The sequence below is a fragment of the Neoarius graeffei genome, chromosome 28 (assembly GCF_027579695.1).
Source record: "Neoarius graeffei isolate fNeoGra1 chromosome 28, fNeoGra1.pri, whole genome shotgun sequence".
Taxonomy (NCBI): domain Eukaryota; kingdom Metazoa; phylum Chordata; class Actinopteri; order Siluriformes; family Ariidae; genus Neoarius; species Neoarius graeffei.
In genome coordinates, this window is record NC_083596.1 from 39,728,261 (window position 1) to 39,743,045 (window position 14,785).

Sequence of the window (14,785 nt, forward strand, 5' to 3'; positions counted from 1 at the left end):
TTGGATTTCCTGGCAAACACTGATTTTCGTGACGTCGCGTGCGGGACGCCTCTTTCTGAATCCTACGTCAGCGCTGGTTTGTTTGAGAAAACGAGCTGGTGGTTTTCTGCAAATTTCTTCAACGTTATCGCGTAATTATTAAAATGGTTAACAGACATATCGTAGGACGGTGTAGCAACACCAATCTTGATGGGATTAGTACTCATCGTTTCCCAAAAGACCGGACAATGAGAGAGAAATGGGAGCGCTTCGTGTGAGGCACCCGGAAAAAGCCGAGGACCAAAGCAGAGCCGAGAAAAAGACCAAGAAAATTCACAAGTTGACTGTTACCAGGGTAAGAAATAAGAGACTATACTCTAAATTAGGTGTTCCTGTGGTACACGGATGTTATTTATCGACACACACAACACGAAAGCGCTGGGCGATAATTTAGGGATATACGGCGTGTCAGGGCTTGAGATCTTGGGGCCTGTCGAACACATTAAACGTATATACAACCCTGCTCAGCCGATTCCATGTGTGTAGCTTATGAAATCTTTCTCCTACAGTAGCCAGTACTCTTCTAAATGAAGAAATATATGAATACATAATAGTAATTAGAAAAATATGATTTATGTAACAATAGACAGAAGCTCAGGCGACAATTCCATATTTCAATGCAAAATCGCTAGCTGCTAAACTTGGTCTACACAGGCTGGGCACTGAAACCATGCGAGCTCTCGCAGCCTGCTGGCGGATCCGCACGTGACGTCACGAATCTGACTCCAGACTCCCTTGGGATTTTTCCAGACGCGTTTCATTTTATTTTTTTCTGCTGTAGACAGATGGCCTTGTGCAAAATTACCCTTCTGGATGAGTGTGTAAAGGGACACTCATTTAAAAAAAAAAAAAAAAAACCCACGAGATTGGTCCAGGATAGGGCAGCACGGTGGTGTAATGGTTAGTGCTGTCGCCTCACAGCAAGAAGGTCCGGGTTCGAGCCCCGTAGCCGGCGAGGGCCTTTCTGTGCGGAGTTTGCATGTTCTCCTAGCCTGGGAAATCCCATGCTGCTTTGCACAATCGTTCCGATCTGAAAAGACAGCATGGAAACTATGGTCTAAAGGTTCGCCTGAGTTAGGGAGCCAATCAGAGAGTGGGGAGGGGTGGAAAGACGGTGACGCGTACTACTCGACAAACGGAAGCTTGTAGTTTATTTGGGACTGTTTACGGATCACGTTTAACATGGCGGCGAGCGATACGAACCAAACTTTCGATCAAGCTTTAGACACTGTTCTGAATAGTTTAGAGCGAAAGTTTGTTTAAAAAAAAAAAAAAAAAAAAAAAGAACAGCGTTTGGCGTTTCAGTCTTTCTTCGCCTCTTCGTCGCTCTAACTACGTCACCGGGTACAACTGCCATGATTGGCCATGGGCTACGTATACGCCAAATGATAGACATTTGCAATGTCCAATAAACGGCCGTTGACATTCGTAAACCACACCTCCCCTACGAGAAATTCAATAGGCGGATTCCAGACCATATTTCACTTGATATGGTCTGGTGTTAACCAGACTAATGTTCTCCCCGTGTCCGCGTGGGTTTCCTCCGGGTGCTCCGGTTTCCCCCACAGTCCAAAGACATGCAGGTTAGGTTAACTGGTGACTCTAAATTGAGCGTAGGTGTGAATGTGAGTGTGAATGGTTGTCTGTGTCTATGTGTCAGCCCTGTGATGACCTGGCGACTTGTCCAGGGTGTACCCCGCCTTTCACCTGTAGTCATCTGGGATAGGCTCCAGCTTGCCTGCGACCCTGTAGAACAGGATAAAGCGGCTAGAGATAATGAGATGAGATGGTCCAGGATACGCACTTTAAGTAAAAAATTTGACCGTTCAACTTTCACTTGTATCGGAGTAATACTTGACCAGCGGGATCTGTACTTTGACTCAAGTAATGAACTTGGGTACTTTGTCCACCTCTCAGTAATAATAATGCCAACGAGAAAGCAGGACTCTCAGCTGTAACCCTGCGAAGGGTGTACACTCCGATCAGAGGCTGGGGCTGATTTCTTCCCAGCCTAGACTGTAGAGCCAAACAGCCAACCAACTTAAAACCAGGGCTTTGAACCGGTTCAAGGAACGAAAACCGGGAACTTTTTCTATTTCACATGGAACAGAAACGAAACCAGAAACTTTATTATTTTTTATGTTCCGGAACAGAAACGCTTATTAAAAATAATGGTAACCGGTTAATACCGGTTTTTATTTCGTTCCTCAAAGTTTCCGTAGCCTACAAATAAAAAAGCCATTCTTCTCCTGCGCAAGTTTCTATGACCCGCTGGGGTTCACTTCCTGTGTGACATTCACTGACTGAATGGAGAGAGCGGGAGGGTGGACTACTATCACGTCTCCATTACTGAGTGTCTGAGCAAAGAAGAGCCTGAACATTGCAACCTCCCTATTGGCTGTTTGTAAAAATGTATCAATTGTTGCCCTTCCCACGGGAATCATCGCGGGCTCGAGAGACGAGACCTGACGAGTTAGTTCGTTGGTAGCAGAACAAAATGTCTGGACACAAATCGGATTTTCAGAAAAGGAAAGAAAATAAACGGAGGGTCGAAAATACAAAAAAGGAGGCAGAAAATGCAAAACGAGTTTTAAGGTAGGACAAATGGTTAGTTTTCTGAGGCAGCCCGCCGTGGCTGCCTGCAGGCTTATTTATTATAGCCCATTTAGTTAAAATAGTTGATAAATGTTTATAGTTATGTGATGGTTGTCCTGATTTAGACTGGTGTTTTTTTTTGGGGGGGGGTTGCGCGATGTTGCACCCGGGTCCAGATTAGGGCAGAACCGGCCCTGGCTACATTTCAGGTGTAGTTTGTTTTATGACTGTATGTACTTGCATAGATGTGTACTTGGTCTTCCAATATGGCGCTTAACAAAATCTCGCGGCGCGGTGACGTCATGCGGTAGCCCTCTATAGGGCCTGACTAGGCTTTGGTAACACACTCAATGAATTATCTTTCATTTTTGGCACTTTTTCTGTTTGTGTAGATGGGAAGACATACTGAGAATCCAAATCGCCAACATTTGAAATAATAATTGTTTTGAATTATTTCTTGTCTTATTTAATGAAGGTTGTAATAGAATTAGCCTACATTTGGCTTAAGCTGGATGAGACAGAGACATAATTTTATAGCCATTTGTTAAACAGCTGACAGGGAACGTAATCAACCGTTCCGGGAACTAAATTTTTTTGTTCTAACCGGTTCGGGAACGTCTATTTAATGGTGGAACCCAAAACCGGAAACGTTAAAATTCCGTTTCTGTTCGGAACGAACCAATAGGAAAAAAATTCTGGTTCAAAGCCCTGGTTAAAACACACCTATATTTGACACCCACTGCGGATAAACAAACGGATTTTGAAGGTGGGGGCCGACTACAATAGCAGCAAGGTGAACATGGACGAGGTGCATTTTACTTCGTCAAATACAAGCATCAAAACCATGAAGAGCTTTTACAAAACCTGGAAACACTCACCACTTGCAGGATGGTGGGGTTGCAACCGATAATAAAGGGCAGGCTGCGAAATCCTTTAATACGATGAGCGATGCGCACGGGCAGTTCTTTATGTAGGTATCTCGCGCTGCTCTGCAAAACAGCGTGATCAAGTTCAAAAATTAAGCACAACAAACCACCATCACCATTCTCAGACAGCATGGAAGGTTTTAGGCCAGATAGCACTATGAGCGTAAAAGTTTCCAACACAGACTGGAATCCAAAATAGCTTCTAATTAGAGGTTGTATTTACCAAGATATGGTGTCCATCCGGAGACTTGCCTGCGTAGAGTAAGGTGCCGGGTGTGAGTCTGACAGAAGCCTGAGGAAAGGAAAAACAACGGTTGGCAACATGAAGCAGTCGTAATCGCGTCATCATAATACCACACTGTTGCTGAATGCGCGATACCTCGTAAAACAGATTTTGGGGGGGGGGGGGGGGGGGATAAATAAATACCCAATTATGAGATTTCTACAAGGAGTCTCTCGTGTTAGGCCCTGTTTACATTATTTCGAATCAGCGGATCATCAGATTAACGGTTTTAAAACGATTCGCGTACACACAATTTCCGTGCCCGCAACAAAACCGTTCCCCGTGCACACAGCAACGCTAATACACGGATACGCTAATCACATGACTAATTAGACGGCACATCACATGATCCCAGTGCATATCGGGCATGCGCAAGTCACTCACCGCTTGCAAGTGGAAGGATGTCGTTGTAAAAAAATGAAGTATGCCAGTCTGTTATCGGCGGTACTGGTACTACAATGACGCCTTTTTTACACCGTGTATGGCCTTCGTGTTTATGCTAGAAGGATCTAACAGTGTTCGGTACACTCTTCACCTCGCAGAACGGCCGTTTTTTGCGATTACAACAAGACTATTTAGTGCTACGGTAACCAACACACTTCCTGTATTGCTCATTCACTTAATGACTTCCTCAACACACTTCCTGTATTGCTCATTCACATGACCAACGTGGCATGACCAATGCCAGCGAATCAGGAAGGTGGATGTGACGTTGCCCAATGACGTCAGCTAGAGCTCAGCACTGCGTATCCTCGTTCCTCAATGTTTACGCAGCACCGGATCAGATACGTACTGGGTTGAATACGTGGGCCCTGGCGGATTCAAACTGTTCCGCCTGTGGAGTCATTTTCCGGCTTTTTAATGCGCACGGACAGTGCATCTGCAACGAAAACGATACGGACTAATGTAAACACCACCTTAGTGCATGTAAACAGAACCAAGTTTGCCAAAAAAAAAAAAAGCGCTTTGCAGTTTCTTTGCAATATCATGAGAAACGTTTACGTTACCTGGCACTTCGAAGACGCCCTTACCCAGAGCGACGTACGACAAGTGCAAGTCAGGTACACGAAGGGCTGACTCTCTCGCCAAGAAAGTTCTAGTGCCAACTGAACAAGTAACAAGGATAATTAGCGTACAACTGAAGTGTACAAACAGCTCAGGAAACAAAAACAAGCCATAAAGTACAACTAGAGAACTCAAACGACTAACCCCAGGCTAGACGGTACACAGCCTGGATTGGTCTTAACCGAAACGCAGTTTATAGACCGTTTGCACGCGTGTCATGAATCTCCCATGATGCTCTCCGATTTTGTTGTGTCCGCCATATTTGTGGTATAGCATCCATGGCAACCGAGGAGAGTACATTTCATTTTTCGCAAATGTATCACGAACTGAGTAATACCGACATGGAAAAGAGAAGAGAATGTTCAGGGGTGGATCCATACAGCAACGCTGTAGAGTACGAGGACGATGTACGGATGAAGCCGAGCGTGAATTACCTGGTGTTAACTACTAGCTTCGTCACTGGGTGGGAAGCAGATGAAAGCATACAAAAGCTTGGCACAAGTTTACTGTAAGGATCGAGTAGGTTCCTGATGTGGACAAACGTCACACACATGCAAAAAAAAAAAAAAAACTAAATTATTGATGTCTTCAAAGGCAACATTTTACTGGGGCTTTACTCTATGCATTTGTAAAAATCAAATCAAAGTCCTTCCCACACCATGTGGCGCAGATCTCCGTTTCCGTAGCCCTCGGCTTCTCGCTGGTAACTGAGAGTTTGACTCCCCACTCGCATCTCTATTGCAGCGTGCCTTGCCAGACAGCAATGGGTACCATTTTTATGGTAGTCTTTGGTATAACCCAACCGTGAGTAGAACTCGCGATATCCCGGTCGAGAGGCGGACACGCTAACCACTAGGCCAACTCGCGGTATGCATTTGTAGCTACAATACAAATTGGAGTAGTGCTTATACATGTATATGACATCGTTATATTTTGTCCACGGTTCACATAAACGGTAGAAATATAAACGAAAACGATCTGCACATACTTGTAACTGGTGTCCTTTACATCAGGTCTGTAAGCCACTGTCGCTGTAGTCTACGAGTTAGACCTTCCATCTGGGGTTTTTCTAGCATTTTAACAGTGGGTAAACTAGATCTGACTCCAGCCTTAACAGAATTGTTTGAGCAGCTGACAACTGCGCAAATCTGCGCCATTTTGTATTGTTACTACCCATGGGTTATTCCATATTATTATTCCAGCAGCACGGTGATGTAGTGGTTAGCGCTGTCGCCTCACAGCAAGAAGGTCCTGGGTTCGAGCCCCGTGGCCGGCGAGGGCCTTTCTGTGTGGAGTTTGCATGTTCTCCCCGTGTCCGCGTGGGTTTCCTCCGGGTGCTCCGGTTTCCCCCACAGTCCAAAGACATGCAGGTTAGGTTAACTGGTGAGTCTAAATTGACCGTAGGTGTGAATGTGAGTGTGAATGGTTGTCTGTGTCTATGTGTCAGCCCTGTGATGACCTGGCGACTTGTCCAGGGTGTACCCCGCCTTTCACCCGTAGTCAGCTGGGATAGGCTCCAGCTCGCCTGCGACCCTGTAGAACAGGATAAAGCGGCTAGAGATAATGAGATGAGATGATTCACACTCGTGCCTTCATGGAAATGATTAGAAACATAAAATGTGTATGAAAACCATGGCTTTGAACCAGAATTTTTTTCCTATTGGTTCGTTCCGAACAGAAACGGAGTTTTAACATTTCCGGTTTTGGGTTCCACCATTAAATAGACGTTCCCAAACCAGTTAGGAAAAAAAAAAAAAATTTAGTTCCCGGAACGGTTGATTACGTTCCCTGTCAGCTGTTTAACAAATGGCTATAAAATTATGTCTCTGTCTCATCCAGCTTAAGCCAAATGTAGGCTAATTCTATTACAAACTTCATTAAATAAGACAAGAAATAATTCAAAACAATTATTATTTCAAATGTTGGCGATTTGGATTCTCAGTATGTCTTCCCATCTACACAAACAGAAAAAGTGCCAAAAATGAAAGATAATTCGTTTAGTGTGTTACCAAAGGCTAGTCAGGCCCTATAGAGGGCTACCGCATGACGTCACCGCGCCGCGAGAGTTTGTTAGGCGCCATATTGGAAGCATAGATGTGTACTTGGTCAAGTACATACATACATAAAATAAACTACACCTGAAATGTAGCCAGGGCCGGTTCTGCCCTAATCTGGACCCGGGTCCAACATCGCGCAACCCCCCCCCCCAAAAAAAAAACACCACCAGTCTAAATCAGGACAACCATCACATAACTATAACTATAAACATTTTATATCAACTATTTTAACTAAATGGGCTATAATAAACAAGCCTGCAGGCAGCCATGGCGGGCTGCCTCAGAAAACTAACCATTTGTCCTACCTTAAAACTCGTTTTGCATTTTCTGCCTCCTTTTTTGTATTTTCAACCCTCCGTTTATTTTCTTTCCTTTTCTGAAAACCCGATTTGTGTCCAGACATTTTGTTCTGCTACCAACGAACTAACTCGTCAGGTCTCGTCTCTCGAGCCCGCGATGATTCCCGTGGGAAGGGCAACAACTGATACATTTTTACAAACAGCCAATAGGGAGGTTGCATCGTTCAGGCTCTTCTTTGCTCAGACACTCAGTAATGGAGACGTGATAGTAGTCCACCCTCCCGCTGTCTCCATTCAGTCAGCGAACGTCACACAGGAAGTGAACCCCAGCGGGTCATAGAAACTTGCGCAGGAGAAGAATGACTTATTTGTAGGCTACGTAAACTTTGAGGAACGAAATAAAAACCGGTATTAACCGGTTACCATTATTTTTAATAAGCGTTTCTGTTCCGGAACATAAAAAATAATAAAGTTTCTGGTTTCGTTTCTGTTCCATGTGAAATAGAAAAAGTTCCCGGTTTTCGTTCCTTGAACCGGTTCAAAGCCCTGATGAAAACAGAAGTATAAACACTTGAACAACAGATTCACACAAATAAAGTATTTTTTCCAATAAACAAAATTGATAGAAAAAAAAAAATTCCCTCTGCAGCCAAACAAATTTACTGTCGAGAAGCAGACTCGATAGGTCCCAAAAACATCTCTCCGCTGCTTCCCAGTTTAAAAACTGGGACATCATGGAACTCGAAAAAAAATGGACAGTTAATGAAATGAAACAAAAACCCCAACGTTTATGCTGGTAGATGCTAGATTTCAATGCTTTTCCGACTTCCAACTTACGAGTACAACTGAACGCACCATTAGTCGTAGCAGAAACACCGTTGCTATCAAATTAACGTGACCAGACGTTCCGGTTTGACCGGAACAGTCCCAATTTTGAGTTGCATGTCTTCAGTCCCGACAAGGGTCCGTCGGGATGCTGAAATGTCCCGGTTTACACCAAACACTAAAGGGCCCCATACACGTTCAAAAAAGTCGTCAAAATTTTGTATCAAAACTCTGATATCAAAATTTTGATAGCAAAATGTCCACACACGATTCAATGTTTTTTTCTATCAAAAATTCAGTATTGTCAAAAACTTTGACATGGACGCAGCAGTGGCCGTAGCACTTGTGTTCGCTTTGGACAATGAACCGCCTCAGCATCGACGGAAATGGTCGAAAGACTGGTTTTTGAAACGGCGAACGTACGGTCACGTCAACCTCCTCAGAGAACTTCGTCTCAAAGAACCAGAGGACTTCCGTAATTTCCTTAGGATGGATGCCCCATCCTTCAATGAATTATTGGACCTTGTCAAGCCATTGATATTGAAAGAAGACACTGTGATGCGTTCATCTATACCACCAAGTGAACGCTTGTCCATCACACTGAGGTACAGCCCCCCACACACGCATCAATAATTTGACGACTCTTCAAAAAATATCAAAGTGATTTGATATGTCAAAATTTGGGTTCAAAATTTTGACATCAAAACACCCTACACACGATCAAACTTTGTATCAAAATTTTGATACAAAATTTTGACGACTTTTTTGAACGTGTATGGGGCCCTTAACAAACTGTCCCGGTTACAGCGATCATGTATAGCCAACGAGATGTCAATAAAGCTTCTAGCAATTCAGCATCAATGTGCATCAAGCTAGCGGCTGTCAACTACTACGAGGCAATGCCACACGGATGAGCGCTGGGCGGAGATGTTCGCGCACTTCAAGAGTAGCGAGACTCCTTACAGCAATGTCATCCAGCTTTGCCAGTTTGCCGTGTGCCTACCTGGCACCAATGCGCCAGTTGAGCGAATATTTTCACTCATGAGCAACACCTGGACTGACGAGAGGAATCGCATGACCGTGCCTACTCTCAAAGCCTTGCTCATTACCCGGGCCAATTTCGACGATACTTGTTCGCAGTTTCCCAGCAGGCTCTCAGGCAATAAAGCGCTACTGGAGCAAATTCACTCATGTAAATATATGCAATAAAATGGCATCTTCTTTAGGGTGGGTGGGTTGGGTGGCTGTGTTTCTGAAACATTTTCTGTTGTCTTTCATCTGTATCACAGATTGTCTTGACTCGTTTGATGCTGTTGTCAACTCGGGGCTCACGTTTTCAAAATAGCTAATAGCCTCCACTGGTTAAGATTAAACAGAGGCATTTTGGATAAAGGTTTAGAGGTGACAACGATAAGGCTCATGCGCTCATTCCTGTTACAATGCATAGCCTATTGTTTAAAAAAAAAAAAAAAAAAAAAGTTCATCGCATAAAATGTTAATATAGAAGCAATGCATTTTCTTGGCGTTTTCACAAAGGTGAAATAAATCCGTTGAAATTTAGGCTATTGGCCTATTCCCCATCATCAGAACTGTTGTCTGATTTTCTTTTTTTTTAAAGATTTTTTTTGGGCTTTTTTTCACCTTTATTGGATAGGACAGTGTAGAGACAGGACAGGAAATGAATGGGAGAGAGAGACGGGGAGGGATCGGGAAATGACCTCGGGTCGGAATCGAACCCGGATCCCCGGATTTATGGTATGGCGCCTTAGCCACCTGAGCCACGACACCCCTGTTGTCTGATTTTCTTACATTAACTGAATTGTGATAGAAGAACATGTAGATAAGAAAATACTTGATTATTCTCTGAAATATTGATAAAATGATAAAAGCACCCATCTGTCTGAGCCATGGTTTGACCCGGCGCATGTTTACATCAAAACGCATGTGCGTGCACGAGTATCACGGTCACGCGCAAAGTGTCCCGGTTTTAGACTCGAGAAATCTGGTCACCTTATATCAAATGGATGAGCTGTGCAGGGTTATTAACCGAGAATTACGTAGAAAACTGAACACCTTGCTTTCCCAACTCTGCAAGGATCTGCTCCAGCCTTTCACCTTCTTGAATCGGTGTAATGTGGATTGATCACAGACAAGGCTACTGCTGCTGCCATTTCAACTTTGTGCTGCAATGCAAGTTATGCTGTGTTCACACTTATACCGGTACGAAAGTGGTATAACTGTATCGATACAAAGTATACTGGTACAGCTTAGTGCATCTGTCCACACTAGCGAGAAATGTTTGCGGTTTTCTTTCACGGTAGTTGAAATGCGCGTGCGCGAAATGTTTCCGTGGTTACCGAGTAACTTCCTTCCGAGAATATATGGCATCTGTTATTTCGAGATCTCGAGAAAACAAAATTATTTCATGATCTCAGCTGGATCACTGTATCTCCGTCCATGGGCACCGCCGGGGGGGTTAGAACAATTCTAGGGGCCCAGCACTGCCATGGGGCCCTTTAAGGGGCTGATAATATCCTTTTAATGATTTTAATAAGACTTTTGAAATAACAATGCAATATTCCATCTGGTAAAATGAGCTAATTGAACAAGGTTGTCTATTTCTTGAGTTCTTCAACATAGTCATTTAACCCTCCCCCTTTTGCGAAATGGTACGGTCCAGTTCTGGTAGAAGCGCGATGCGTTAAATCTGTGTGCTGATCAGTGCAACGCTACTTGCTGCTGCGTCGCGGTGCAGCAGCCAGCAGTGGAGTGCGTACAGTCTATGATCGCTAAATATGAAGAGTGGCTGTCAAAAACGTAAAGAAAGGCAGCTGAAAGCTGAGCGGGACCGGACAGGCAGGCAACTGGTCACTCAGTTTTTCCCAAAGAAAGGTAGCCATCGCTCACACGTGTGTTCAAAATATTAGCGAATGGTAAATGAACAGTATGAACGTGGTTGGATTAGCCTATCAAGAGAACACTTTTACAGTTTGTACAGTGACATTTTTTCCATTTTAATAACTGAACTGACTTGTGTGATAAGATGAAATATTACGTTATGCTGGTGCTAATAACCAGTTTCATAACTAATGGGGTGCCCTAAATATGCACAGATTCAGCCTCGGGGGACCTCCGCCCTACCAAACCACTGAACCCCCCTTTGGAGAAGGAGGTAAGCAGCAATACAACCCATAAATGCTTTAGGATTGAAGTTTTTAATGAGCGAGCGCCATATACAGTTTGCTAAATTAAAGTGTTGCTAATAACGGACACCAGTCAAGTGTTTGACATGGTTACGTGTGTGGAATGTTCACACGTTCTAAACCATTGGTTTCAAATTGAGGAGCTGGAGAAAGCGCAGCACACAGAAAAGAGGGATAGAGGTTACAACATATGAAGAAATATGTACGCATTTGATCAAACATGTTCCCTTTTTGCAGAACAGTACACACAGCTTTCTACCCAACACACAATCCATGGGATTTCCATAGGTATTTTGATGCAGGGTAGAAAACTTTTTCTATGATTTATTAGCAGTCACATTTCACTACCAATTGTCCTAGCACAAGAAGGCATGTGGCAAAATCTTGAATTTTCATTTGTGATTGTAAATGCACCAGAATTAGTCACTGACCAGTTTTCATCTAGTCCCTGGTAAGTTAATACATAAAATGTAATAAAGTCACAAACTCAAGGTCCATGAGCTATCAAAAGTCAAATAATGACAATAGTGCAATTGTGACGAGGGTGGGCAAAAGTTGGAGGGCCCAAAATTCTAATCTTTCATGGGGCCCAAAATTTCTGGCAGCACCCGTCTCCGGTGGTAGAGACGAAGCCGGGCCAGTCTTCTGCGGAGGTGCCGCGGACTAATTTTGAAATGATCCCTTATTAAAAGACTTAATGCAATCTCTCCCTGCGTCAACCCCTGATCAAAATATTGCCTTATTAGGTGATCGATTATTCCAGACATTCTAATGACCAAAGTTGCATCGATACAGAATGAGAAATAGCCCCAAAGTCAGCATATCACAAGTCTCTTGGCGCACCTGAATGAACCATTTCTCAGTGGCCTCGGGACAACGGCGCCGCTTTCTCGACACCTCGGGACAACGGCGCCGCTTTCTCGAGATCCTGAATTAATTATGTCGTTATCTCGGGATAACAAGGTGAATAAAAAGAAAAGGATTATATGAAGGGCCTCTCTCGGCTTCCGTACGGATGAAACACCGTGTGTGCGCTTTTTGTTGTCAGTGTACAGTCTGTATTTCTGGTGGTCATTTATTCAGTCAAATCGTATAAAACGCGTGAGGCAGTTGAGAAAGAAACAAACGAATCTCCGTTCTTCACTATTTTATTCAGCGAAGACATCGGTTGAGGTGTGTGACTTTGCGCATGCGCATTATATTTGTATCGATACAGAGCCGCTTCATCTGTCCACACTACAGCGAAGCGTTACTGTACCGATACTGTACCGGTACGAAACCCATACATTTGTGGGTTTCGTACCGATACACTTATACCGCTACAGTACCAGTTGCTAGTGTGGACAGATGTTGCGGTACGAAAGTAGTTTCGTATCGGTACAAAACCCCTAGTGTGGACAGGGTAATAGTCTAACTAATGGTGATGATACACGGGGCAACTTTTTGGGCAATGTTGCCGAGCAATGTTGCTGGCAACGGGCAACTAGGTGAGACACAGGGCAACTTTTCAGGGCAACAATGGGCAACAACAGTTAGCAATGGCAGTTTACAGTTAGCTAAAAAAAAATCGATGTCTTAATTTTTGCTGTGACCATTTAATCAAGCTGTCTGTTGTTTTTTAGAGCTTTGGTGAGGTAAATTCCTCCATATAGAATATTAAAATAACAACCCTTACCGGCGTAAAAACAGATGAGGAGTCTCTCCATCTCTTCACTCCACTGACACTGAGCGGCCGCCATATTTGTTTGAAATTTCTGATCCGAACCTCACCGGAGGTCACATGACTCGATACTCGCGTTCTGATTGGCTTATCTCAAAGTTGCCAGAGATTATCAAAACCATTCAGAAAGAAACAATGTTGCCCAATCTCAATAGAAAAGAATCAAAACGCAATTGCCTAGCAACATTGCTCGGCAACATTGCCCAAAAAGTTGCCCCGTGTATCATCACCATAACGGAACATTAATCCTCACTTTTTCTACCCATGTTTAGCGCCTTACGTAGGGACAGTGGGTGGGTGGGTGGGGGACAGATAGGGGTCACTATAAATCTGGGGGGGGGGCATGTCCCCCGTGCCATCTGCGCCCTTGCCCGAGGTTACCCAGCTGCTTAGAGGAACAAACAAAAACCCACGTGACCTCAAAAGCCTGAGAAAAGCCGTGCCCGCTGAAGGCGAGGAGATTAGGTGATGGAGTGGCTACGTCACAGCGCATGCGCGAGCTGTCGGTTTCTCTAGCTAGCTAGCTAACGGTCACCTTTTCCGCAGATGCATCAATAGCGGACTGGTTGTAGAAAGAGGTGACGGTTTTCGACCGCTCTCTGGCCAGCTCGGAGTAAGTCGTCATGGAGGACGTCGAGCGGAATCTTTGGTGAACGCTGTTCTCCAGAGCGGCTGCTTTTGTAGCCGATGGAAGCAGCAGAAGCCCGGTCATCCTCGCGGCTCCTCCTCCGCCGCCGCCACCCAACAGCAGCTCCACCGCGCTGCACGCCACTCTCCGCCGCATGTTCTCCGCTCTTTACCCAGCCAAGCTTAGCTCGAGTCCCCGCGCCACAGTTTCCTCGTAAACAACCACCCAACCGCGGCCTACCAAGCCATCCGGCCCACCCGTCTCCGCGCACAAAGGCACGTACGAACACCGCCGCTCCGCGCCAGCTTTATACGTCGGCTGGCTGTTCCGACTCCATACCCGTTAGCCAATCACAAGCAAGAACCGCCCTAGCCACGCCCCCACGTACAATGTAAAGAGAAAACCGTGACAACAGTTTGCAGAGAAGACAGTGTTCTTTACAGACGTTCCAAAGAACCCTGAAACTGGACGGACTGGTACTGCAGCATATATTCCACAGATATATATCTATCAATATATAAAAAGAGAACAGCAGATCATCTTTCAGTCTACACAGCAGAGCTTGTACCTATATATATATATATATATATATATATATATATATATATATATATATATAAACTTTATTACAGGCTCTAGGCCCAATAACAAGACATACACATACATAAAAAAAAAGACACAGATACATACAAACATATTATCAGTCATGACAGTCTTAACAGGCGTCCATACCAATGCTTCCACAAATATGACTGATATCTGACAGAGCAGGCGGCACGGTGGTGTAGTGGTTAGCACTGTCGCCTCACAGCAAGAAGGTCCTGGGTTCGAGCCCCGTGGCCGGCGAGGGCCTTTCTGTGCGGAGTTTGCATGTTCTTCCCGTGTCCGCGTGGGTTTCCTCCGGGTGCTCCGGTTTCCCCCACAGTCCAAAGACATGCAGGTTAGGTTAACTGGTGACTCTAAATTGACCGTAGGTGTGAATGTGAGTGTGAATGGTTGTCTGTGTCTATGTGTCAGCCCTGTGATGACCTGGCGACTTGTCCAGGGTGTACCCCACCTTTCGCCCGTAGTCAGCTGGGATAGGCTCCAGCTTGCCTGCGACCCTGTAGAACATACATACATGCATACATAGGGGTACAATAGGC

General features: G+C 44.6%; 1 protein-coding gene across 1 annotated transcript in view; it reads right to left on the reverse strand.

Moving 5' to 3' along the window:
* The window catches only part of bckdk (branched chain ketoacid dehydrogenase kinase), a 79,019-nt gene extending 65,031 nt beyond the window's left edge, over positions 1 to 13,988 (reverse strand). The window contains exons 1-3 of the mRNA XM_060913131.1: positions 13,548 to 13,988; positions 3,784 to 3,852; positions 3,513 to 3,623 (exon numbers count right to left, since the gene is read on the reverse strand). Of these exons, the coding sequence (XP_060769114.1) occupies positions 3,513 to 3,623; positions 3,784 to 3,852; positions 13,548 to 13,796 (429 nt within the window). The 5' untranslated portion in view covers positions 13,797 to 13,988. The remainder of the gene's footprint in view (positions 1 to 3,512; positions 3,624 to 3,783; positions 3,853 to 13,547) is intronic.
* Between the last annotated feature and the right edge of the window lie 797 nt (positions 13,989 to 14,785).